Source organism: Anomaloglossus baeobatrachus, chromosome 2 (genome assembly GCF_048569485.1).
Source record: "Anomaloglossus baeobatrachus isolate aAnoBae1 chromosome 2, aAnoBae1.hap1, whole genome shotgun sequence".
Lineage (NCBI taxonomy): Eukaryota > Metazoa > Chordata > Amphibia > Anura > Aromobatidae > Anomaloglossus > Anomaloglossus baeobatrachus.
Window position 1 is genome coordinate 133883419 of NC_134354.1, and position 26502 is coordinate 133909920.

Below are 26502 nucleotides of genomic sequence, written 5' to 3' on the forward strand. Positions count from 1 at the left end.
GAGGTCTTTAGATCCATGAACCTACAGGTCAGTGTGCTGATCGAGAATAAAGGGACAGCGCTGGAATGTGTCACATGGATGTAGGAGTGTAGCCTAATTTTGATTAGGTTTAACGATGGCTCGTTGACTAAAGAACGCAAGGAAAACAGGCTATAGTACTTACTAGAAGTGGTACAAGAAGAAATCCAGGCTCAGTTCACATGTCCAGTAATCATCCATTACAACAGATCCAGCAGTTAATCTGAAGGCAAAAAAGTTGTGCATCAGGATGCACTATGGGAAGAAAACATGTCTGGTGGTGCGATAGAGGGATGTAAACAGATCTGATCCATTGAAGTCTCACCTCATAACTTATGGTGTGTGTGTGTGTGTGTGTGTGTGTGTGTGTGTGTGTGTGTGTGTGTGTGTGTATATATACATGTATGTACCTCCGCAGGGCAGAGCTGTTTTGGTGGTGCAAGGGGGGTGTCCTACGCTATGTAAGGTCTTAGTTATGGCTGAGCAGTGAATACTATAGGGGTATAATGACACGTGGCAGATCTTTTGGCAGAACCGTCTGTGACTGCTGATTCATTTATCTGAATAGTGTTATATTTTTGCAAGTTCTATTCATATAAATAGGACGGTCACAGAATTATCTGCGACAAATTTGCCGTGTGTGAATATACTCTTAGACTGACTTGGTCATGTAGAGGATGGTGTGATTCTGGTTCTTGGGTCTGCACACGCTGTTCCTTGCTGTTTTGTCTTATGAGTCAGTATTGTCAGCATGTGGTGCATTTGTCCTGAGATTATTTATTCTTGAGAGTCTAATGAGCATTAGATGATTACATTAATAAACTGTTGTTCTTTGCCAGGCAGATTTATAGCTGTACGACCACGGCACTTGTGAATGTTATGACATGTACTGCAACGCTGGAGCCGGCCTATAAATTACTGCGGCCTATATCCAAATAATATTGTTGAGGGTGACGCAGCCGCTGCACGCAGGAAGATGATCCAGTTAATCATTGACGAGAGATCACAAACACACAGGAATGTCGTTTATTGCCTTTTAAACTTTTGTGTCTCCTCAGAGCCCAGTCCATGGTGGCTGCGCCGCACATGTCCCCCTCTGTGTATTTGTGCAGTAGGAGCGGTGATCTATTTGCCATAGTAAAACATTGATCTTTGCAGCTGTTGTTCATTAATGCGATGTAAGTTTAACGAATGTATTTATCGGTGTGGTCATAGCATTACAACATACGACTGACTTCACTTTTCACCAGTATTTATTTATGCTGTATCAACATCTCCAGTGTAGGTTCATTAAAGGGCAATGCCAAGCGCAGGGGGAAGGTGAGCTGTGCCATCTCTATACACATCATATAGGGCTTGTCCAAATGACATATGGACACCTTGGGTAGTCTCCCACCTGTGAAATCGCACTAAGGCCCTGGGCGCACTAGAAAAAGGATTTTTCTCAAGAACGTTCTTGAGTCTGAAAGATTAGCGCACTAATAATGCATGCGTTTTTGACACTTTTTTTTTTTTCTTTTTTTCCGCAGGTTGGTCCCTGCATTTTTTTACTATTATCCAAGTCAAAAATTTCTCAAGAAATTCTGCAGAAAGAATGTTCTTGAGAAAAAAAAAGTGTGCGCACAGCTAATTTTTTTTCTTCCCATAGGTTTTGCTGGGAAATGTCTGCAGAAAGGTTACAACCATTTTCTCAAGAAATTTCTGAAGCAAAAACGCACAAAAAAAGAGGGTAAAAACGCAGTGTGTTAACAAGGCCTAAAAGCTGCTTGTGCACACGACTGTAAAAATTTTGTGAGCTATCCGTAGTGTTTTGTGTTTTTTTTTTTGTGTTTTTTCTTCATGGGGCAGCACACGAACCCATATTATTCCATGGGACAGTGCAAATGACCAATTTTTTTTTTCACTGACCGAATCGGTGAAAAAAAATGGCATCCTGCTACAATATGACTCTGAAATTGGATGAGACTTACCTATTCAAGTCTATGGGAACAAGAAAACAAAATCTGATGCCAAACAGTAATATCTCCTGATAAATGGCTGCTGAGCAGTGATTAGCGAGCTCTACCATGTTCGGGTGCTCAAGCTGTTGGATGCTCACATGGCCGCAACTTGAGTACCTAAGTATAATGGAAGTCAATAGGAAACATGAGCATTTTTCTGAAAGATTTCCTCCGAAAAATGCTTGTGTCCCCAATTTCCCCCATTATGTTCGGTACATGAGTTGTGCCTATCCAAGTATCAACTGCTCTGCTCATCACTACTGCTGAGTAAAACAAGCAGATTACATATGGATGGCAAGTGAGAAAAAAAATCCTATTACTTTTCTGGATAAAAATCAGACCAGTTTTTTCCAAAATAAGGTCGTGTGAACGTACCCTAAAGGCGCAGTCACACGGCCATATGACTCTTCCAAGGATCGCAATGCAATGCTCAAACTTCTGGTGGCTCTCCTGATCCGAGCATGACAGCTGCACAGAAATACATGCCGACAAGCTCAGGTCAGGAGAGCTGACTGCCAGTCCGAGCATTGCAATGCAATCCTCGGACAAGTTATACGGTCGTGTGATTGCACCCTTAGGCTGTGTGCACGCTGCTTTTTTATGTCTTTTTGTTGTGTTTTTTGGTGAAGTTTAGTCACAAAAAATGCATGTCTATCCTTATGCCAGCAAAGTCTATGAGAATTCTGAAGTGCTGCGCGCATGTTGCTTATTTTTTTTCTTTGCAGAAAAAAAGTGCAGCATCTCCATTTTTAATGCGTTTTTGAGGGGCACTGCAGCCAGAAACTTGAGATGCTGCCCCCTGACTGCTGGCCCCTCTGCATGTTTAAATAAAGTTCTCCCCCCTGGAAAGACACTGACCTGCCGCCCCCGCCTCCTGTGGTGTGACTGGCCTAAGCCCCGCCTCCTGGATACATATCATCGGGCTGCCCAGCTTCCAGCCTCTCGGCTGCAGGACCCGGACCTGTTTGGGCAGCCGGACACAGGGACCCGCTCCTGGATGCGGAATGAGAGCTATCAGCAGGGAGGTAAGCGTTTCAGCTCACAGCGCTGTTAGCTGTGAGCGGCTCCCTCTCTGCTGAGGCACAAGCGATGTGTGCCGGTGAGCGCGGCGTTCTAAGGGAACTACCCGCCCGCTGGTCCGCTTGTGCTCGTCATTATTTAAACACCCTTTACCCCCTCCCTCCCTCCATCCTCCCCTAAAATCAGCATGGAGGAAAGCGTCCTGCTCACGGCGCTTTTAGCTGTGAGCGGCTCCCTCCATGCTGAGGCTCAAGCTATGTGCGCCGCCGGTCAGCTTGAGCCGCCATTAAGTTTGAAAAAGAGCGCTTTGCGCTTTTTGTCTTTGGCCCCGCCCACCCGCCGCCCAGCCACCGCCGCCCAGCCACCGCCGCCAGTACTGATGAGGAGCAGGGTAGGGCTGTGTGCGCTCTGCACGGCACCTAAAAGGTGCGCTTCAGAGTGCAGCTGAAAAGCTCCGTTCTGAGGCGCATGGTGCCGGCAGAGAGCGTGCGCTCAGCCTGCAGCTCCTGCCATAGACAGAGCAGGAGCTGCCGGCAGAGCGCACGGAAGAAGTGACATGTCACTTCTTAGAACACAGCGATTCGGGCAGCAGCCGAATCGCTGCATTCTAATATGCCACATGCGTACGGCCTCTGCACAGTCTCCATAGACTGTGCAGGGGACGCAGGACGCATGAATTACGCACACAGTCTAATTGAAGTGCAGACTCAGTGCAGTCCCTGTCACAGCGCAGGTTGGAGGCACTGTAGTGGGGAATGTAGTATGCAGGCACTAACCTGCAAGAGTTCAAATCACCCCATCCCACACGCACTGAACTTCCCCTCCCCTCCGTTTGTATGCCCCGGGAATGCCAAGGGGGCTAGCCTGGGAATGAACCAGGGACCATGTGGGTCTCCCAGTGAGCGGGCGGGTTAAGGGATTCTGTTAGGACTTCAATGTTCAAATTGAGGGGGGCTGGTAGTGAACAGGGGCAAGAAGCAACAGTCAGCAGGTGGCATGTTTTCCCTCCTGCTGATACCACACCTACACCAAGCCCCCTCCCAGGCCAAAACACACCCCATTTGACATTATGACAATGGTGACTGTTTACAGCCCCTCCCCGTTGTCACACAGTGGTTTCAGCATGTTATGGCGGCGGTGGGTTCGGTACGGTCATGTGCAGGGGTCACGGTAGCAAGCTTTGGCATGGGTAGCCACCGTGTCCGGAGTCTGTCATCTTAACCCTTGGATAGGTGTGAGCGTCGTCGTAGCAGGCGTTACGTGGGTAGAGCTAGATCCAGTCGTCTTGCCATTTCCTGAATCACCAGGTGAGTACCCTGATGGGGAATGCGGGGTGGGATAAGTGCCCCTAGGGAGGATAACGTGATGTCACAGGTAACAGGCTTCCCGCCCAGCTCTACATGTTGTCACTAAGTTATTTATAACAAACAATGTTATTGGTGCTGAGGGAATCGCCCTCCCCCGTTTCTGTTAAAAGCTGTGACGGTATCTAGCATTCCTACCCCTTGTAGACAGCATTCCACAATCTACCTGCTCTAACTGTAAAGAAGCTTTCCCTATCTCGGAGGATTAAGTCTGGTGCCAGTTTATTTATATTGAGCACACGGGTATTTATACAAATTATTATTATTTATTATAGCGCCATATAATTCATGGCGCTTTACATGGGACAGGGTTTTACATAATACGTACCAGTATAATAATCATAAACCATATAGGCACAGACTGGTACAGGAGGAGAGAGGACCCTGCCCGCGAGGGCTCACAGTCTACAGGGGATAGGTGAGGAGACAGTAGATGAGGGCAGAGATGATTGTGCGGCGCTGTATCAGACGGAGGGTTACGGCAGCTTGTAGGCTTGTCGGAAGAGGTACAAATGAGATCTCCTCTGAGACGTCTTTCCAAAATTAAACATATCTTACTTTTTCAACCTTAGTTTAATACAGGCGGCCTCCATTCCTTGTAATAATCTGGTTGCCATCTGTTAACTGACCCTTCAAGTGATTTATAGATTAGTGACAATACGATGGGATCACGAGATCTAACCCCCCCTGTTATACACCCTAATTTAATGCTGTAATTGAAAGAAGGGATCTATATTGGTCACAGATAGTTTTATCGAAATGTGAGAAGTATATTTCTGTACATTTGCATGGCTTGATTGTTTTCTAAAATTGCTTCTCTTTTTTAGAGAAGTAATTTTCAGCCTTTTTTACTAGATTTTCCCTCTTTGGTTAATTACGTATGTTTTAATTGGTTTTCCTTACCGTAGTAACCGAAAATAAACAAGTGAGATGGGTAAACCGGCAAGGTTAGCTATTCGCATAATAATTATGCCCACTAATATTTTCTGGACAATTACATCCACATAAATATCCTAAAAGGTATAAATTCACTTTTAGTTTCGTGTGCTTTGCATGGATTGGGGACGCTGTCCCCATTGGGGCTTACGGTACGGATCCCCTACCTGTATGTTTATTGGGGTGTGGGAGGAGGCTAGAGTGCCCGGAGTAGACCCACGCAGTCACGGGGAGACGTACAGGCTCCTTGCGGATGGTGTCCTTGGCGGGATTTGGGCCCAGGACCCCAGGGCTGCAGCTAGCCACTGAGCTACCGTGCCATGCCATAATAGTTTCAAGAGCAGGAACAGACAGATTTGTAGATGGAGTATTCCGGCGTCGCAGGGCCAGCTGTGTGGGATTATTTGCAATATATGTTTATATAGTTATATATAAAAAAAAAAAAAAAATGCTCCTTTTGCTGGGCCCGGGGGGGGGGCATGGTCTGGTAACCTAACTTTGATTGCGCTTTTCCCCCTATTTAGGTTCCAGCTAAACAAAAGGGGGGGTGGACTGGGAAATAGGAGAATGACCAGTGGTCCGACGATGCCGGTGGGTAAAAGCCTTAACCAACTACAGCTCCTTCCTCAAATAAGTAATCAGGCTGATTAGGTTTTTTGTGGCTTGGAATGCCTATGGGTCAACGCAGGGTTGAAGGCAAAACAGGCATCTGGTTTCCGGGTTAGTATCGCTCACCTTATTGCAATCCCAATCTCAGGTATTTTGGTAACTCAACCCACCAGCAGGATCAAGGTTTGGAGTTCTCAGCTAGATGGTAGGGTGTTTGGTGAAGTTAGGCCTATGATCTGGGCCCCCATTTTGCATTGACCTGACGGTTCTATGGTACGTTATTCAGCGGGTGTTGCTCCGGTGGTTGATGTGCGTGACGATTTTCCAAGCCACCCTCTAGTAATACACGCCCTGCAGTATTCAACGAATGTGCACCATTTTCGGTTGCAAGCAACCTGTTACGAGGTCGGTCTTCCCATTTTTAAATTGTGGAACGGTACTGAAGCGATGAGGGTCTTGTGGGGTGTAAGGTATTGAAGGGTTGGATGATTATGGTAAGTGAGTGGAGCACAGCAGGCCTATTCTTTTCTAGCCGTAGATTGTTTTAAAAAAAAAAAAAAAAAAAAAAGGGGGGGGTTTTGGATTGTTCGCCCCATTGCAAATCTATACATTGATGTTTTGGATCTCTTTTTCCATCACTCGGCGGGTGTCCCGACGGTGTCGGTTATGTCTATTAGGCGAGCGGGTGTGATGGTACCAGTTTTTACCCACGACGACGGCCCTTCAATTTAGCGTCACGGATTTAGTCCTCCTTTTTGTGGGCTGGTTTTGGTCGGTAATGCGATGGTTCCTGGTTATTTCGGTGTTTGCCAGCCGTGGTACCCGGTACGAACTCTCCCAGAGTTGGGGTGTTCCAAGGCTTCAGGGGCCAGTATACATGAGCACAGTTTCAGTGGATTAGGTGACTGCAATTGAAATGCATTATGAGGGACGTTAGGACCGAGTTGGTTTTGAAATCGGTTTTTATCAGGCACGTAAGAAGATTCAGAACAGCGTACAGGGCTAATGTAAAATGATATGATTGTGATTTGTTTCTATATAAAAAAAAAAAAAAAAAAAGGGGGTTTTGCCAGTACCACCTTGGAGAGAAGAGGCGTTGATGGTTACGAGAATTCTCTGTTCTGACAGTGTTTTTCCTTTCAGATCTAAGTCGGCCTAGTGACTGGGTCCGAGGTTACTTCCATATATGTTGGCTGCGAGGAGAGCGGATCTTCGCCTCTTCGCCTTGGTGGTCGGTTCCTTGTTCCCGTTACAGTGGATGTAATTGGAGAGGTTGCCGGGGCTTGGCTCAGCTGTGGGTCTATCAGAGGCGATCAAGATTGTGTGAGCTCTCTTTTCTCCAACCGACTTGGTGATACACATAGGCTTCAAGTATCTGGTCCAAGGCCGTTTAGCTAGGCCTCTTACCCTTATCTGGTCACAGAGGTACAAGTTTCCCTGTTTTCGTTCGGAGTGTTACAACGATCCGGCCGAAGGTAACCCTCTGGCCCAGGGGGCAAGGCGCTAAGGAAGAATGTGATATGGATCTCTCCTGGCGCATGTGCGATCAGGGCCTACCCAAGTTGTGCTGTTAATAAAGTGTTTATAAAAAAAAAAAAAAAAAAAAAAAGGTTGTTGGTCTGGCACCGCCAGCTGGAAGGCAATATTTGGCTGTCCTTAAGCTCAGATGGGTACATCCCAAATGATGATGTTGTGGATATGGTGGTTGCGGAAATTCCTGGGACGGCTCAGGTATTTCAGTTTTTGGATGGGGTCGCAGCTTGCTGGCGCTGTGCTGCTCCTTGGCAGAAGGGGTAGGAAAAGTGGTGGTGAAATACCCGCGCCGGACGGCCGGAAGGCGGTACATTTGCCTGAACCCCGTGATGTTGGCAAGTTAATGCCTGGTTAAAAGCTGCGACCAAATTTTATGCCAAAAGATGAGAGTGGTTTTTCCCCATACCTCTCTCCAAAAATGGAAAATTCAAATAAAAGTATTTTAATTTATAAAAGAACGGTGTTGTGTCTTTCTAGGGGGGGAAAAATGGTGGTAGTTGGGTCCTGGCAGTCTGAGGGGCACTGCAGCCAGAAACTTGAGATGCTGCCCCCTGACTGCTGGCCCCTCTGCATGTTTAAATAAAGTTCTCCCCCCTGGAAAGACACTGACCTGCCGCCCCCGCCTCCTGTGGTGTGACTGGCCTAAGCCCCGCCTCCTGGATACATATCATCGGGCTGCCCAGCTTCCAGCCTCTCGGCTGCAGGACCCGGACCTGTTTCCCACCCTCCCTCCCTTTTGTTTTCCAAGTTTGTTGGAGTTTACTGTGTTTTTAAGTCGCAGCAGCGGAAGGGGTAGGAAAAGTGGTGGTGAAATACCCGCGCCGGACGGCCGGAAGGCGGTACATTTGCCTGAACCCCGTGATGTTGGCAAGTTAATGCCTGGTTAAAAGCTGCGACCAAATTTTATGCCAAAAGATGAGAGTGGTTTTTCCCCATGCCTCTCTCCAAAATGGAAAATTAAAATAAAAGTATTTTAATTTATAAAAGAACGGTGTTGTGTCTTTCTAGGGGGGGAAAAATGGTGGTAGTTGGGTCCTGGCAGTCTTCCCTTTTTAGCCTTTCCACCCATTGACTTCTTATGAAAAACACATGGCAAAAATGCACCAAGAAGGCACCTTGTTTTTTGGAGCGTTTTTTTTTTCTGCTACAACGTGCAGAAAATGTCTGTAACCAAATACTTAGCGTGCGCACAGATACTAATAGTGAGATTCCCGTGTGGGAGATGTTATTGTGTAAAGTTTGGCACCAAGTGGTAGGAAGCATTTCTGTGAGTCCAATTCAGATGCATGCAACAAAAATGCCACTTGTAGATATATCCCTAGAGAGAAAAGCTCTGGAAACCGCAGCTATTGAGCATTTGTTGCAGACAGTATCTAAGGACCCTGTAGGGTCAGAAACGCGTTGCCATTATTTTATCATGCTTTGTACCTTGTGCTGGATCTCTTTTTGCCTTTTTAATGGATTGAAATAAAAAACTTTTTTAATTTTACGTGAAAGGACTGTGCTGGTAATATTTTTTTGTGTTTTTTTTTTTTTTTTTTTTTTTTCCTGGTTAAAAAAAAAAAAAAGTTGACATTAGTAATTAAAGTGTTCTTATCATTTCAGGTGACTATAAAAGGGAGTCTCCAGGTTTTTGCCACCTAATCTAAGAGCAGCATAGGGTAGGGGCAGAGGTCCTGATTCCGGCGATGTCACTTACTGGGCTGCTTACTGTGGTTTTGATAAAAATCCCTGATTAATCAGCAGTAATTTCCATTTCAGGACTACTTGGCGTGCTGACAGGTAGTCTAGCATATTCATGAGCTCTGTATAACTGATAGAAATGCAGCAGAGAAAACATTGATTGTATCAAAATGACAGCTAACATCTCAATAAGTGACACATCGCTGCAATAGGGGTCTATGTCCCTACATTATGCTGCTCTCAAATGGGGGAGCAAAAACCTGGTGACAGATTCCCTTTAAGAGTAAGTTGTTGCCTTTGTATGAGAAATTAACATTGGTTCTGACCATTTTAATTGCTTAGATCCTGTTTTTTTAGCAGTTTTTACTGGAAAGCTGGATCTGTTTTAACATGGGAGTCTTATTGAGAACTGATGTGTTTACGGATTGCTATTTAGCCTTCCATTTTTCCTTCATTTGTAAAGAATGTTTTTTTGCCTACTGGATCAGTTTCAAATGATGGATAAATAGTAATCCATTAAAGGATCCGTTTTCCATAGACTCCAATGTTAAAGAAAGCAACATTTTGAAATATGTTGGGACAACTCATTAGGTTTTATAGTTTTACATTGGCTTTCACTTTTTTTTGTCATGTGCGAACTAAGGCAGAAATTCTGGATGTTTAAAGTAAAGTTTATAGGAACAGAGTAACTTGCGTTTGACTAATCAGTGTCACTTTATTTGGTTCCACTTCTAGTAACTCAACAATATTCAATTGAGTCTCTCCCTGTAGGTTTGTGATTTTGGCGTTTTAGAGCAGCTCTTTTAAAGGGGTGGTTCACTACTCTGCAGTAGTGGCCACATCCCTGTAAAACTAATAGGGAAGGCTTTTTTAAAATACCTTATTCAGCCAAATCTTCCTCTGAGCGGCGTTATTGCGGTCCATTCATCCCCTTTGCATGATATCTGGGCTCCGTGACCTCTGGGATCCGGTGAGGTCACGCTAACTTCCAGTTGACCCGACATCACTGAGCCCGACCCCAGTCTCCCTGAGTGACTGGGCTGTGGGCGGAGCTTCGCCGCTTATCACAGCCCAGCGTCACAGCGCAGGATGTCGCGCACTCCCTCCTTCACTGCAGAGCGCCACAAGCAGGAGCGATGCTGGGCTGTGATGAGCGGTGGGACACCGCCCACAGCCCAGTCACTCAGACTGAGGCCGGCCTCTGTGATGTTAGGTCAACGTCCAGTTGACCTGTCATCACCGGATCCCAGAGGTCACAGAGCCCGGGGGTCACTTCATGGGGATGAGAGGCCACAATAGTGCCACTCAGAGGCAGAATTGGCTGAACAAGATATTTAGATAAGGCTTCCCTATCAGTTTTACAGAGATGTGGTCACTATTGCAGAGTAGTGAACCACCCCTTTAAGCATCAGAATATAGACTCCATGTTTGAATTCTGGGGTAATATATAGGGCTTCTCATAATACCTTGAACAAACCACCCTTCTGCTTTCTACATCTAAGAATCCTTCGTGAGTCAGCTTGCCATGACTTCTCTCTTTTTTTATCACCCAAACTAATTCCATTCAGGAGCCATAAGAGGTGTTATAATTCAATTTCCTAATATATTTCGGTGTCTTCAAAGGTTGAATTACACTTTGCATTATGGTCGAAATGCTCATTGTTTTAAATGTAATACATTTGGGCATACTTTATGAATTTTAATGTACACGTTCCATGAATGATTTATTTTCCAAGACTTTTGTTTTTTGGTTTTTTTTTTTTAGTTTTATGGTTCTCTTTATTACAATACTAGATGAGAGCACACATGTTTTTTGCTCCTTGATTATGTAGCGGTGGCTCCTGAGTGATAACAAGGGAGTTGGTACTGTAGACAGTGGCTGCAGATGCTCGACAGGCGGAGGACGGGCCTCTGTGATATGTGTCCTGATAACACCCACAATGATGCATTTATTTGGTGAACACGGGACACATCGTGACAGGAGTCTGAAAGCTAATTAAGGAAGTATTTTTTTTTACTTAAGTTTCAAAGCTTAAAGGTAATCTGTCAGCAGGTGTTTACTATGTAAGCTGAGGACGGCATGCTGTAAGAGCTAAAAACAAAAAGCAACTGTGCTTCTCTTATCAGTGTGTGTATAATTGTTTACTTAACTTAATGGGTTTATTACCCTGTGATTTAACATTGGAGGACTAGAAATCCTCACAGTGGATGCACAATCTCTGTTGAGAGCCTGGTGTGGTCCGGGGCAGCTATCCCAGGTCTGCTGTGTTCCTTAAGCTAAATCTTTGATTGTTTCAGAACGGCTCCAGCCAGTTACCTACGTGACACATCACTGGATTCAGCATTTACTTGCCTACATTATGCTGACAAAAACCTGCTGTCGGATTCCCTTTTTAAGGGCCCGCTCACTGACTGAAATACATTGCCACCATCCGTGTCATGCTCTCCCAGAATGAACGTGTCTTGAAAACAGAATCTAAAAGTCGGAAATAAATGAAGCTAGAATCCATATACTGGTTGCACAACACAATTCCTGGTCTAGTCAGTTTTAATTAACATTATATATTAGAGACAGATAGTGGAATCCGATATTTTGGAAACTATTTATTTGACCCTATTAAGAACTCTATGGATGGCATCCATGTGCTGTCTGTATTTAAAGGGGTATTCCCATCTCCAAGATCCTATCCCAATATGTAGTAGGTATAATAATAAAAATATTAGCAAATACCTCCAATTAGAAATGTAGTATAGTTCTCTTGATTAGCTATGTCGCTTACCTCATGTACAGGGCATTACAGTAGCTTGGGTATCCCTGCTTACGACCACTAATATAGTGACAGATGCTCATGGTTGTAACCATGGATACCTAAGTGGCTGCAATGCACTGCACATGAGGTAAGTGGCATAACTAATCAGGAAAACTAGACTACATTTCTAATTGTAAGTTTTTGCTAATATTATTATTACACCTATTACATAATGGGATAGCATCTTGGAGATGGGATTACCCCTTTAACATTGAAAAGGATAGGAGAAACTGTGTCATTTTATTATCCATCTGTGGAAAAACACTAATGGCAACTGATGCTAGAAACGGACACACGGACCGTACACTGATGACACACTGATCCAAAACACGCCACCGGTACCAGTTTTTCATGTACATTTTTAACATTGACATGTGAATGAGACCTTAGAACATGTAGCCGAGGAAACTAGTGCACTATACAGTTTTTGGGTTTTTTTTGCCCAGTGATAATGTTATAGTGCTTATGTAGAACAGTCACTTGAAATGACAGGTGGACATTAAATGGCAAAGCTTCCCAGTAAATACATCCTATCGCTTGACAATTAGCTATCCAAAGCCTATCTGGACTGAAAGAGAGGCTGGAAATGGGAACAAAAACCTGCGATTTGTATGTTTTTAAAGGTACGGGATTCCAGAGACCACCTGAGGGTAATGGATGTAATTGTAATAATCCCTGGTGCAGGAGTGGGAGGATGAGGTGAAGTAAAGCAGCTGGAGTCTTCATTCCTTCATGAGGTCCTCCACCCATCTTCATGTTTAATAGAAGATATAACTTTTAGATATACACAGATACCTTCATTATCTATAGAACTGTTGAACACTCTTCATTAACCCTTTATTGACCTGGGAATTCTCCTTTGTACCTTCATTTTCTCATCGCCTTCTACCTAGAGCTATGACTTTTTATGTTTACATAGATGTATGAAGGCTACTTTTTTGTTTTTGGAGGGGGCGGGGGGGAGAAGCTGTTGCTTTTAAAAGATGCCGTTAATTTTGTCCATGCAATGTAATGAAAATCAAAAATGGGGAAGAATAATTTTAGGTGGGATGAAATGGTGGAATAAAAAATGTTCCCACCCTATGTATGTGTGCTCAGAAAGTAAAGTTTCTTCCTAGATTACTTATAGCCCCGACAAGTGAGAAGTCATTAGCGCCATGCAGTGATATATATTTTATATAATATATATATATATATATATATATATATATATATATATATATATATATATATATATATATATATATATATATATATATATATATATATATATATATATATATACTCTCTCTACAGCTATACAGGCTGCTCACAGTAACACTAGTAACATGCAGCATGGCCTGCATACAGGGGAAAGCAGAGACTGTTAGCTACGTTCCCATAATGAGCTTTTGGGGAGTTTATAATGTTGCAAAATTTCTGCACCTATTATGTAAGTTAGGTTACTAAAGGTAACTTTCTTAAAAGGCGATTTCCTGCTGGGCAGGACACATCGCTGTGTGTGACACTGTGTGACAGGGTCACAGTGACTGCTGAGATCGTTATATAGATCGCTACTGTGACCTGTATTGTTCCTGCATCGCTGGTAAGATCTGTGTGACATCTCACCTGCGACTTACCTGCGATCCCCATCAGGTCGCATCGTTTTCGGGATCGCTGGTAAGTCGTTGTGTGTGACTGGGCCTTACGTTTTTATCTTGTTTTTGACACTGCAGTTTTTGTCTCTTTTTAATATGTCATGCTTTAAGTAAAGTTCCTTTGTTAAATATATTTTCTAGCATTTGACTTTGACAAAACTTTGATAGCATGTGTCTCCATTGCGGAAATGCTCTGAAAGCGAATGTGGTTTTCTTTACCTGTGGATATTGCCCATCTAATGCAAGTCTGTGGGGACAATCTGCACATAAAGCTCGGCATATCTGCAAGAGAAATTTCCATTTTTTTGGGGGATTTGAAACACACACCACAGGTCAGTTGATGCTGACATAAAAATCTATAGAAAGTCCACTGTGCTTTTATTTTTTAAAGTCCCATCCACTTTGTGGAACTGTAAGATACTGCGTTTCTGATGCAGCAAAAAACGTAGCATCAAAAGTCACCAAAACCTCAGTGTGGGAACGTGGGCTTTTTGCCTTCTCTCTAGGGAGTCTGGCCGTGTCTGACAATCCGCTTCCCACTCCGGTGCTTCTGTTTTAGAACGTCATTGCAGATTATAATGCAGACCACCCAAACGTTTATAGTCTATGGGAGATCTGGAAGTAGTTAAAGAAGTAAGACATATTTAAAACTAGCTGTTAATGACTATTACTAATCTCATTCTGCAGATTTTTACTACAACTCATCCTACATCAAGACTTGTGTGCAAAACTACATTTTTGATAAATTCGTGCACTATACTGATTTTGCGTAACATTATGGGCAATTCATCAATTTCAGCTTCTCTAATAGCTGGCAGCATGAAACTGTAGTGTAGTGTTTCAGAAAAAAAACATTTGCTGAGCGCTGTGCTTGGGGAGTAGTGTCCGCTGAGCGCTGTGCTTGGGGAGTAGTGTCCGCTGAGCGCTGTGCTTGGGGAGTAGTGTCCGCTGAGCGCTGTGCTTGGGGAGTAGTGTCCGCTGAGCGCTGTGCTTGGGGAGTAGTGTCCTCTGAGCGCTGTGCTTGGGGAGTAGTGTCCGCTGAGGTTTTACGTGTCTTTCAGAGGAGCCTTTTGTCGTTTTATGCTGCCTAAAAATGTCAGGTTACCTTAGAAGCCCCTTCATTATATCAATATGTTGTATTTGTGTGTTAAGTATATACCACACTTTTATTTCAGGAGTCCTATGTTACCTTTGTGTTGGATGTTATTCACGGTCACATAGGAGTGCACATAAAAGTGCATCGCAATAAATTAAATTAACTTTTTGAAGATATTCTATTTCAGTAATTCAATACAAAAAGGAAACTCATATATTATTATATTGTGTTATTACAAACAGTGATCAATTTCAAGTGTTTGTCTATAAATACAGCCAATGAAAACCCAAAAGTCATTATCTCAGAAAATTAGAATAATTAACACTAAACACCTGCAAAAAGGCTTCCTAAGCTTTTAAAATGGTCCCTTAAGGTCCAGTCACACTAAGCAACTTACCAGCGATCCCAACAACGATAGGGATCGCTGGTAAGTTGCTAGGAGATTGCTGGTGAGATGTCACACTGCGACGCTCCAGCGATCCCACCAGCAACCTGACCTGGCAGGGATCGCTGGAGCGTCGCTACACGAGTTGCTGGAGAGCTCACCAGCAACCAGTGACCAGCCCCCAGCGCCGCGTGGAAGATGCTGCGCTTGGTAACTAAGGTAAATATCGGGTAACCAACCCGATATTTACCTTGGTTACCAGCGCACGGAGCTACACGTGCAGAGAGCAGGGAGCAGCGCACACTGAGCGCTGGCTCCCTGCTCTCCTAGTTACAGCACACATCGGGTTAAGTACCCGATGTGTGCTGCAGCTAAATGTGCACAGAGCAGGGAGCAGCGCACACTGCTTAGCGCTTGCTCCCTGCTGTCCTAGCTACAACACACATCGGGTTAATTAACCCGATGTGTCCTGCAGCTACATGTGCACAGAGCAGGAGCCGGCACTGACAGTGAGAGCGGCGGAGGCTGGTAACAAAGGTAAATATCGGGTAACCAAGGACAGGGCTTCTTGGTTACCCGATGTTTACTGTGGTTACCAGCCTCCGCAGAAGCCGGCTCCTGCTGCCTGCACATTTAGTTGTTGCTGTCTCGCTGTCACACACAGCGATGTGCGCTTCACAGCGGGACAGCAACAACTAAAAAATGGCCCAGAACATTCAGCAACAACCAACGACCTCACAGCAGGGGCCAGGTTGTTGCTGGATGTCACACACAGCAACATCGCTAGCAACGTCACAAAAGTTGTTCGTTAGCAGCGATGTTGCTAGCGATGTTGCTTAGTGTGGAAGGGCCTTTAGTCTGGTTCAGTAGGTTACACAATCATGGGGAAGACTGCTGACTTCACAGATGTCCTGAAGGCAGTCATTGACACATTCCACAAGAAGGGTAAGCCACAAAAGGTCATTGCTAAAAAGGCTGGCTGTTCACTGAGTGCTGTATCCAAGCATAATAATGAAAAGTTGAGTGGAAGGAAAAAGTGTGGTAGAAAAAGGTGCACAAGCAACTGGGGGATAACCACAACTTTTGATAGGATTGTAAAGAAAAGGTCAATCGAAAATTTGGGTTGATGGACTGCTGCTTGAGTCAGCGCCACCACACACAGTCGTATCCAGGACAAGGGCTACAAATGTCGCAATCATTGTGTCAAGCCACTCATGACCAATAGACAATGCCAGAAGCGTCTTACCTGGGCCAAGGAGAAAAAGAACTGGACTGTCCTCAGTGGTCCAAGGTGTTGTTTTAAGATTAAAGTAAATTTTGCATTTCATTTGGAAATCAAGGTCCCAGAGTCTGGAGGAAGAGTGGAGAGGCCACAATCCAAGCTGCCTGAGGTCTAGTGTGAAGTTTCCACAATCCGTGATGGTTTGGGGAGCCATGTCATCTGCTCGTGTAGGTCCACTGTGATTTATCAAGACCAAAGTCAGCGCAGCCGTCTACCAGGAAATGTTAGAGCACTTCATGCTTCCCTTTGTCGACAAGCTTTTTGGAGATGGAAATTTCATGTTCCAGCAGGACTTGGCACCTGTCCACACTGCCAAAAGTACCAATACTTGGTTTAATAACCACAGTATCACTGTGCTTGATTGATTGGCCAGCAAACTCGCCTGACCAAACCCTATAGAGAATCTATGGGTATTGTCAAGAGGAAGATGGGATACACCAAACACAACAATGCAGACGAGCTGAAGGCTGCTATCAAAGCAACCTGGGCTTCCATTACACCTCAGCAGTGCCACAGGCTGATCGCCTCCATGCCACGCCGCATTGATGCAGTAATTCATGCAAAAAGAGCCCCGACCAAGTATTGAGGCAGTTACTGTACAGACTTTTCAGTAGGCGCCAACATTTCTGAGTTTAAAATCATTTTTTTCAGTTGGTTTTATATAGTATTCTTATTTTCTGAGATAATGACTTTTGGGTTTTCATTGGCTGTAAGCGATGATCATAAACTCCTATATAATATATCTGTTTTCACTTTTTTTATTGAATTACTGAAATTATCTTTGTGATGATATTCTAACTTATTGAGATCCATTTGTATATGACTTGCAAAGACTTTTTAGGTGGCTCAGTCTTCAGGAAATATTGGGATAGTTAAGCCAGCTGTGATATATGCACAGTGCAAAATTTGATTTATGAGGGTCATGATTTACTGGGTCTGGGTTTTTTTATGTATTTTTTTTTTTTTTTTAACTTTTTTAAAACTAACGTTCCATACATTTTTTTCTCTTTTGCCACTTACATTTAAAAAAATACAAATTTGGTGTTGTCCTATTTGTACTGACCTGGATAATCCTATAGCCAGGTTATCTTTTTAATCCCTTTTATATGGTTATGTGTACTGAATAATGAAAAAGAAGTAGTGTCTCTTTTTGGAAAAAATGAAAACGGAAAATTGCCCAGTCAATAAGGGGTTTTAAATAGTGTGTATCTTGTATATGTATGTATATGTGTATATATATATGTGTATATATATATGTGTATATATATATATGTGTATATATATATATATATATATATATATATATATATATATATATATATATATATATATATATATATATATATATATATATATATATATATATTATATATATATATATATATATATATATATTATATATATATATATATATAATATAAATATAATATAATGTATATGTAAGTGTGTGTGTTTATATATATATATATATATATTTTATCAAAATTAGTAATGCAGGTTTATATAGATATAATATAAAATATTATATATATATATATATAATATTTTATATTCTATATATAAACCTGCATTACTAATTTTGATAAAATTGTATCTCTACAATTCTTGTGTAATATATTATAATATAAAATCTAATATTGTTTATTATGTACGGTATATTATATATATAACATTGCTTTAAGCCCCCGCATTCTGTAATAAGTTACACATTGCCTTTCTATGATAACATCATCTTTCTTGGCCGGGGCACTGCAGTCCTGCATGATTGTGCTAGTAGGTGCTTGTTACCAGCCCTTTGTATACAATCCTCACCTTCTTTACAGGAAACAGATGTATTCAAAGGCTCCCACCTTCTGCTGGAAATGTATATACTTTACATTATGTTGCCTGGTTTCAAAATATTGCTCTCTCCTTGTATACAGTTTGTTTTTGGAGTGTAAGTGTTTGTGCTAAACTGTATGACAATGGTAATATATGCGGGTTGTTGAGTTGTTGAGCAAATGGCAAAAAAACACAGAAATAAACCAAGTCCCATTAGTTTACCTATAGTTGTACAACAGGCGCGTACGCTGAAAAGCCGGCTGGGGACCACGGCCGAGATTCTTCAAGCGTATGTTTTTTTTTTTTGCGTTTTCTGGTGTAAACTGCATAAAATGTTGGGCAAATCATACTTGCACAAAAATGTTGTGACTTATGTCCTTTTTACATTTTTTTTTTTCTTGTCCGTCTCCAACTTTTTGAAATGTGGCCGCAGCTTAACAAGTGGGTGAAACTGAACACTGCTGACAAATTTATCACAATAGTACATAAACTAAAAAGGTTATTTTATCCGGCACCTTAATATTGATATCCTATCTTTATCCATGTTTGTATGTAGGGGATGTGAAACCTACCACCCCGACTGATCAGCTGTTCCCACTCTCTGCAGCAGCCGGAACTGCCCCGTTGCAGAGCTGCACAGCGCCATCAATGATATAGTGGCTGTGACTTGGTACTGGATATCCGCTCCCTATTTAACTCAATAGAGAACAAATGTGCTGTACGCAGCCACAGCCATTATTCTGTTGATAGGAACAACTGATCGGTGAGGTGCCGGGTGTCGCACCCCCACCAATCATACATTGACTATCTATCCTTACGATAGTTCATCAGTGTTAAATTCCTGGACACCCCCATTAGTAAGGGTCTGCAGTACTTTTTTTTTTTTTTTTATCAACGTACATTTTTCATAGGCTCACTGCAGCTAAAAGGTGCGCAAAACTGCGTTAGAGGCACACGCCTTTTAATGAATTTGCTTCAATGCACTCATCCTCAAGACTGACGTGAAAAACGCCACTCTTGATGAATCAGATTCTGTGTGTCTCAGCTGAGTAGTCCAGTGGAGGTCCCCGGCAGCTTTACCCCACTCCTCAACCTTAGACTGACAGATCACTACCAATACACCCATACAGAGAGACATGGCAGTAATCTGGAGCAGGGCAGGAAGAAGCCGCCAGGGATCTGCCTCGCACTAACCTTCTGAGACGTAGTCCCCTGCCGTAATTTCAATATATGTTTTCTATGAAACTCTGCAGCATTTCAGACTGTCTGATTGCTGGTTTGGGCAAGTGACAGGTTCCTTGTAAGAAATCCTTATTATTTTATTAGTTGGCTCCTTCTGTCTTTTTAAGGCCCCGTTTACACGCAACGACATCGCTAACGAGATATCGCTGGGGTCACAGAATTCGTGACGCACATCCGGCGTCGTTAGCGACATTGTTGTGTGTAACACCTACGAGCGACCGCTAACGATCCGAAAAACTGCAAAAATCATTGATTGTTGACACGTCGTTCCTTTCCCAAATATTGTTACTCATTTTGGACGCAGGTTGTTCGTCGTTCCTGAGTCAGCACACATCACTACGTGTGACACCCTGGGAACGACGAACAACAGTGTTCCTGCTTCCTCCGGCAACGAGGTCGAACTGACGTTAATGCGGCTGCTCTCCGCCCTTCCGCTTCTATTGGTGGCCCGCTGTGTGGCGCCGCACGAACCGCCCCCTTAAAAAAGATTGTGTTCTCTGGCCACAATGACATCGTTAGGAAGGTATGTGTGTGTGACGCGTACTAGCGATATTGTTCGCCACGGGCAGCGATTAGCCCGTGACGCACGCTCGACTGGGGCGGGTGCGATCGCTAGAGACATCGCAGCGTGTAAATTTTCAATCTAATATTTATTTTTTTTTTTTAACATTTCAATTCCTTTATTAGAGAAGTGACCAACAACCCAATTTAATTACAGGAAATTTTATGTGTGTCGTATGTATATGTGTATGTGTGTGTATATGTATGTGTGTATATATATATATATATATATATATATATATATAATGTGTGTAAAATATATATATGTATGTGTAAAATATATATATGTATATAATATATACAGTGCCTACAAGTAGTATTCAACCCCCTGCAGATTTAGCAGGTTTGATAAGATGCAAATAAGTTAGAGCCTGCAAACTTCAAACAAGAGCAGGATTTATTAACAGATGTATAAATCTTACAAACCAACAAGTTATGTTGCTCAGTTAAATTTTAATAAATTTTCAACATAAAAGTGTGGGTCAATTATTATTCAACCCCTAGGTTTAATATTTTGTGGAATAACCCTTGTTTGCAATTACAGCTAATAATCGTCTTTTATAAGACCTGATCAGGCCGGCACAGGTCTCTGGAGTTATCTTGGCCCACTCCTCCATGCAGATCTTCTCCAAGTTATCTAGGTTCTTTGGGTGTCTCATGTGGACTTTAATCTTGAGCTCCTTCCACAAGTTTTCAATTGGGTTAAGGTCAGGAGACTGACTAGGCCACTGCAACACCTTGATTTTTTCCCTCTTGAACCAGGCCTTGGTTTTCTTGGCTGTGTGCTTTGGGTCGTTGTCTTGTTGGAAGATGAAATGATGACCCATCTTAAGATCCTTGATGGAGGAGCGGAGATTCTTGGCCAAAATCTCCAGGTAGGCCGTGCTATCCATCTTCCCATGGATGCGGACCAGATGGCCAGGCCCCTTGGCTGAGAAACAGCCCCACAGCATGATGCTGCCACCACCATGCTTGACTGTAGGGATGGTATTCTTGGGGTCGTATGCAGTGCCATCTAGTCTCCAAATGTCACGTGTGTGGTTGGCACCAAAGATCTCGATCTTGGTCTCATCAGACCAGAGAACCTTGAACCAGTCTGTCTCAGAGTCCTCCAAGTGATCATGAGCAAACTGTAGACGAGCCTTGACATGACGCTTTGAAAGTAAAGGTACCTTACGGGCTCGTCTGGAACGGAGACCATTGCGGTGGAGTACGTTACTTATGGTATTGACTGAAACCAATGTCCCCACTGCCATGAGATCTTCCCGGAGCTCCTTCCTTGTTGTCCTTGGGTTAGCCTTGACTCTTCGGACAAGCCTGGCCTCGGCACGGGTGGAAACTTTCAAAGGCTGTCCAGGCCGTGGAAGGCTAACAGTAGTTCCATAAGGCTTCCACTTTCGGATGATGCTCCCAACAGTGGAGACAGGTAGGCCCAACTCCTTGGAAAGGGTTTTGTACCCCTTGCCAGCCTTGTGACCCTCCACGATCTTGTCTCTGATGGCCTTGGAATGCTCCTTTTGTCTTTCCCATGTTGACCAAGTATGAGTGCTGTTCACAAGTTTGGGGAGGGTCTTAATTAGTCAGAAAAGGCTGGAAAAAGAGATAATTAATCTAAACATGTGAAGCTCATTGTTCTTTGTGCCTGAAATACTTCTTAATACTTTAGGGGAACCAAACAGAATTCTTGTGGTTTGAGGGGTTGAATAATAAATGACCCTCTGAATAAACTTTTCACAATTTAAAAAAATAAAAAAAGAAATAACATTCTTTTTTGCTGCAGTGCATTTCACCCTTCCAGGCTGATCTACAGTCCAAATGTCACAATGCCAAGTTAATTCCGAATGTTTAAACCTGCTAAATCTGCAGGGGGTTGAATACTACTTGTAGGCACTGTGTATATATATGTGTGTATGTGTTATATATATATATATATATATATATATATATATATATATATATATATATATATATATATATATATATATATATATATATATATATATATATATATATATATATATATATATATATAACATTGTAGAATGTCTAGCCTAGGTCTGGAGGGAGCTTCAGTGCCATGATGCACCCCATAAGCCTGCACTGGGCTTAATGTGATGTTCGTTTCTTCTCTATTCTATTTAAGTTGAGTATTTATACAGAAAAAATATAGCCTAATCTGTAACCATAAATACAAATTACAGTCTTGCAGTTTATCACAAAAGTGAGTACATCATCACGTTTTTGTAAATATTTTATCATATCGTTTCATGGGACAACACTGAAGATATGACACTGTGATACAATGTAAAGTAATCAGTGTACAGCTTGTATAACAGTGTAAGTTTAGGGTGACCTCTAAATAACTCAACACAAAGACATTAATATCTAAACCACTGACAACAAAAGTGAGTACACCCCTAAGTCAAAGTGGCCAAATTAGCAGTTTTCCCTCTCCGGTGTCATGTGATTCATTAGTGTTACAAGATTTCAGGTGTTAATGTGGAGCAGGTGTGTTACATTCGGTGTTATTGCTCACACACAATCTCATACTGGTCACTGGAAATTCAATATGACGCCTCATAGTAAAGAATTATCTGAGGCCTCACCATAGTCGCCCAAAGAAGTTGAGTGGACGTACTCAGCGTCCAGAAACTAAGTATAGACACAAGGCACTCCCAAAATTCTTGATGCTGTGATTTTATTTATCAGTGGATGTGCATAAATAACGTTTTCGGTCACAGAAGACCTTCATCAGTTGCACATGGGGAAACTGGATGGTGCTCGTGTCACAGCGCGGTATCCACCGCTGCATGGGGGCTGCCCTCATGCAGCGGTGGATACCGCGCTGTGACACGAGCACCATCCAGTTTCCCCATGTGCAACTGATGAAGGTCTTCTGTGACCGAAAACGTTATTTATGCACATCCACTGATAAATAAAATCACAGCATCAGGAATTTTGGGAGTGCCTTGTGTCTATACTTAGTTTCTTGACTTTGGAACCTACTAAGTGCACCCCTTTCCATCTACACAATATTCTCCATTTCAAGGAAGTGCCATTTGTTATATTCAAGTACTCAGCGTCCAATCCAGAGTTTGTCTTTTCAGAATAGACATATGATCGCTGCCAGCATTGCTGCAAAGGTTACAGGGGTGGAGGGTCAGCCTGTCAGTGCTCAGACCATATGCCGCACACTGCATCAAATTGGTTTGCATGGCTGTCATCCCAGAAGGAAGCTTCTTCCAAAGATGATGCACAAAAAAGCCCACATATTTGCTGAAGACAATCAGACTAAGGACATGGATTACTGGAACCATGCCCTGCGGTCTGATAAGACCAAGATAAACGTAATTGGTTCAGATGGTGTAAAACATGTGTGGCAGCGATCAGGTGAGGAGTACAAAGACAAGTGTCTTGCCTACAGTCAAGCATGGTGGTTGGAGTGTCATGGTTTGGGGCTGCTTAAGTGCTGCCGGCTGTGGGGAGGTACAATTCATTGAGAGAACCATGAATGCCAACATGTTCTGTGACTTAATGAAGCAGGGCATGATCCCCTCCATTAATCTTGTATCATAACGACCCAAACACCAACGATACAACCACTGCTTTGCTAAAGAAACTGAGGGTAAAGCCTGCTTTACACCTTACAATTAAGAATACGATATCATATGCGATGTGACACGCCTCCATCGTATGTGCGACACGTTCAATTTGTTGACCGTGTCGCACAAACGATTATTTGTTGTCACACGCACTTACCTACCATACGACCTCGATGTGGGCGGCGAACATCCACTTCCTGGAGTGGGAGGGATGTTCGGCGTCACAGCGACGTCACACGGCAACCGGTAAATAAAAGTGGAGGGGCGGAGATGAGCGTGACATAAACATCGCGCCCACCTCCTTCCTTCCGCATTCCAGGCGGGACGCAGGTAAGATCTGTTCATCATTCCCGGGGTGTCACACGGAGCGATGTGTGCTGGCTCGGGAACATTAAACAACCCGACGTGCAATTTTTAGCAAATGAACGACGTGTATGCGATGAACGGTTTTACGTTCAATCGCAATCGCACATAGCTGTCACACGCAACTTTGTAACTAACGATGCCGGATGTGCGTCACTTACGACGTGACCCCGCCGACACATCATTAGATATGTTGTAGCGTGTAAAGCCCGCTTTAAGGTGCTGGACTGGCCAAGCATGTCTCCAGACCTAAACCCTATTGAGCATCTGTGGGGCATCCTCGAATAGAAGGTAGAGGATTGCAAGGTCTATAACATCCACCAGCTCCGTGATGTCATCTTGGAGGATGGAAGAGGATCGAGTGGCTCGTTTGAAGCTGTAGTGAACTCCATGCTCAAGAGAGTTAAGGCAGTGCTTGAAATTGTATAGTAGTCACACAAAATATTGACACTTTGGCACAATATGGCCATTTTCACTTAGGGGTGTTATCACTTTTGTTACCAGCAGTTTAGACCTTAATGGCTGTGTTGAGGTATTTAGAGGGCACACCAAATTTACACTCTTCTACAAGCTGTGTACACTGACTACTTTACAATGTATCAAAGTGTCATATCGTAAGTGTTGTCTCATGGAAAGATATAAAAAAAAATTACACAATGTGAGGGGTGTAATCACTTTTGTGATTTTAACATAGTAGGATCGTTGCATTTGTTTTTATTACTGCACAGTAATCTACCTTTTACTGATTGATCATAGCATTAATGTAATCCCTGCTCTTTTATACATAACCCCAGTAAAATCTCTTAAATTCCTGGCCAGCCATCCAGTGTGAAAGAGTATTAGTCTGTAATCCTTCTGTAATCACGCTATTATTCAAGTTGACATAATCTGTAGCCTTGTGCCTTAAATGTGATTACTAATTAGCTATGAGCTGGCATATTCATGTTCTGTTTGGTTTGTTTCCTTGGCAGAGTGTTGTTCCAGAGGCAAACAACGATGTGGATGCCGCAAAACCAACTACTAACTCGGTTGTGGAAAATGGACATCAGCCTTACACTGGTAAGTAGTAGACAGAAGACGTAGCATCGCATTGATTGATCATTTTGCACAATGGAGGTAGAAAAAAAGCAATAGGGTTTTTAAATGACGTGTTTGGATAACTATCGTGTGGCTCCTCCATGTTTAATCGGTACAGTATAGAAAATTGTCGGCTCATGTTTGGCTGCCTAGTATATACACAAGTGTTGTCTTATGCAGTAATATACTGTATATGGTAATTTATTAAAGGAAAAATTGTATACATTTTCTGAAGCCATATAGAGAGTTCTTTTCATCATTCCTGTGTTGCTTGATCTATGATTGACTTTTGTCAATTTACATTCTCTTCTCTAATATTTTTCACATGCATTCAACAGAAAAAGCGAAGATGCCATTGGATCCGGTTTCAGAGGCTCCCGTGCCTTCAACGCAGGGACACCAACCAGCCATGTCGGTCAGAATGCCACACATGCCTGTCACCGCAGTGACCAAAGTATGTGGAGACTCCCACTCCACCACGTCCAACGGCAGCATCCGTCTACAAGCCTCCGAAACAAAAAGTTCCATGGAAATGCCAGCAAAGCAGAGCAGTGCCCAAGGTGAGCAGAATAATGAAAACCCACACACATGAGATTGGGTCACCAAGCAATTACTCACCATCATTTCAAGTTTTCCAATAGTTTCCACTCATTTACAGCCCTAACATTCATTAAAAATGTTTTAGAATCGCTGAAATGGAAAACCCATGTCCACAGGCACAGTCTGTCTTACAAATACTCACCCTCCTCTGGTCCAGCACAGAGTCTAATCTTGCAGAGCCACTGAGCCCAGTATTACCGTGTTTCCCCAAAAATAAGACCTACCCTGAATTTTTTTTTGTGTGCTTAAAATTTATGCCCCACTCCAATAATAAGCCCTAGTTGTGGTCCAATAATGAAGTGTTCAGTCAGCTGAAAAGTTAAAGTGTGTGTGTGTGTGTGTGTGTGTGTGTGTGTGTGTGTGTGTGTGTGTGTGTGTGTGTGTGTGTGTGTCTCTGTTTCTGTCTCTCTCTAGCCTAAAAAACAAAAAATCATGTAAAGAGACCTTTATATATCTGAATGATGTCTCAAAGATTTGACAGATCTTTTATTCAGAAGTTTGATCTCCTTTGGAACAAAGAAAATTCTCGTATTAGCTGAATTCTGACTAATATGAGAGTTTTGTTCCTCTGGAGGAGATAACTTGCATACTTTTCACCCTTAAAGCTTTGCCTAAACAGCACTCTGCAATTTCTTGTAGACACTGAGTGGACTGGAGGGCGCTTGTTCGATCTTCCTTCAATCCACACTGTGCTCTATAAAGCATCTTTCTCAAGATCATGGAGGTTTCTACACTTGGACGTCTGCGATAAATTACATATCTCCAGTCTTTTGGGAAGGAGGATAGCTTATAAACTTGGTGTAGCCCCTTTAAGTCTGAAACTATAATATTTCAGATATTTTAACATATGAGGCTTTTAAAGT

At 42.9% G+C, this 26502-nt stretch overlaps 1 protein-coding gene across 1 annotated transcript in view; it reads left to right on the top strand.

The window, feature by feature from the left end:
* The window catches only part of SMTNL2 (smoothelin like 2), a 176473-nt gene that overhangs the window by 63348 nt on the left and 86623 nt on the right, over positions 1-26502 (top strand). Inside the window, exons 2-3 of the mRNA XM_075335353.1 lie at positions 24934-25021; positions 25378-25599. Of these exons, the coding sequence (XP_075191468.1) occupies positions 24934-25021; positions 25378-25599 (310 nt within the window). The remainder of the gene's footprint in view (positions 1-24933; positions 25022-25377; positions 25600-26502) is intronic.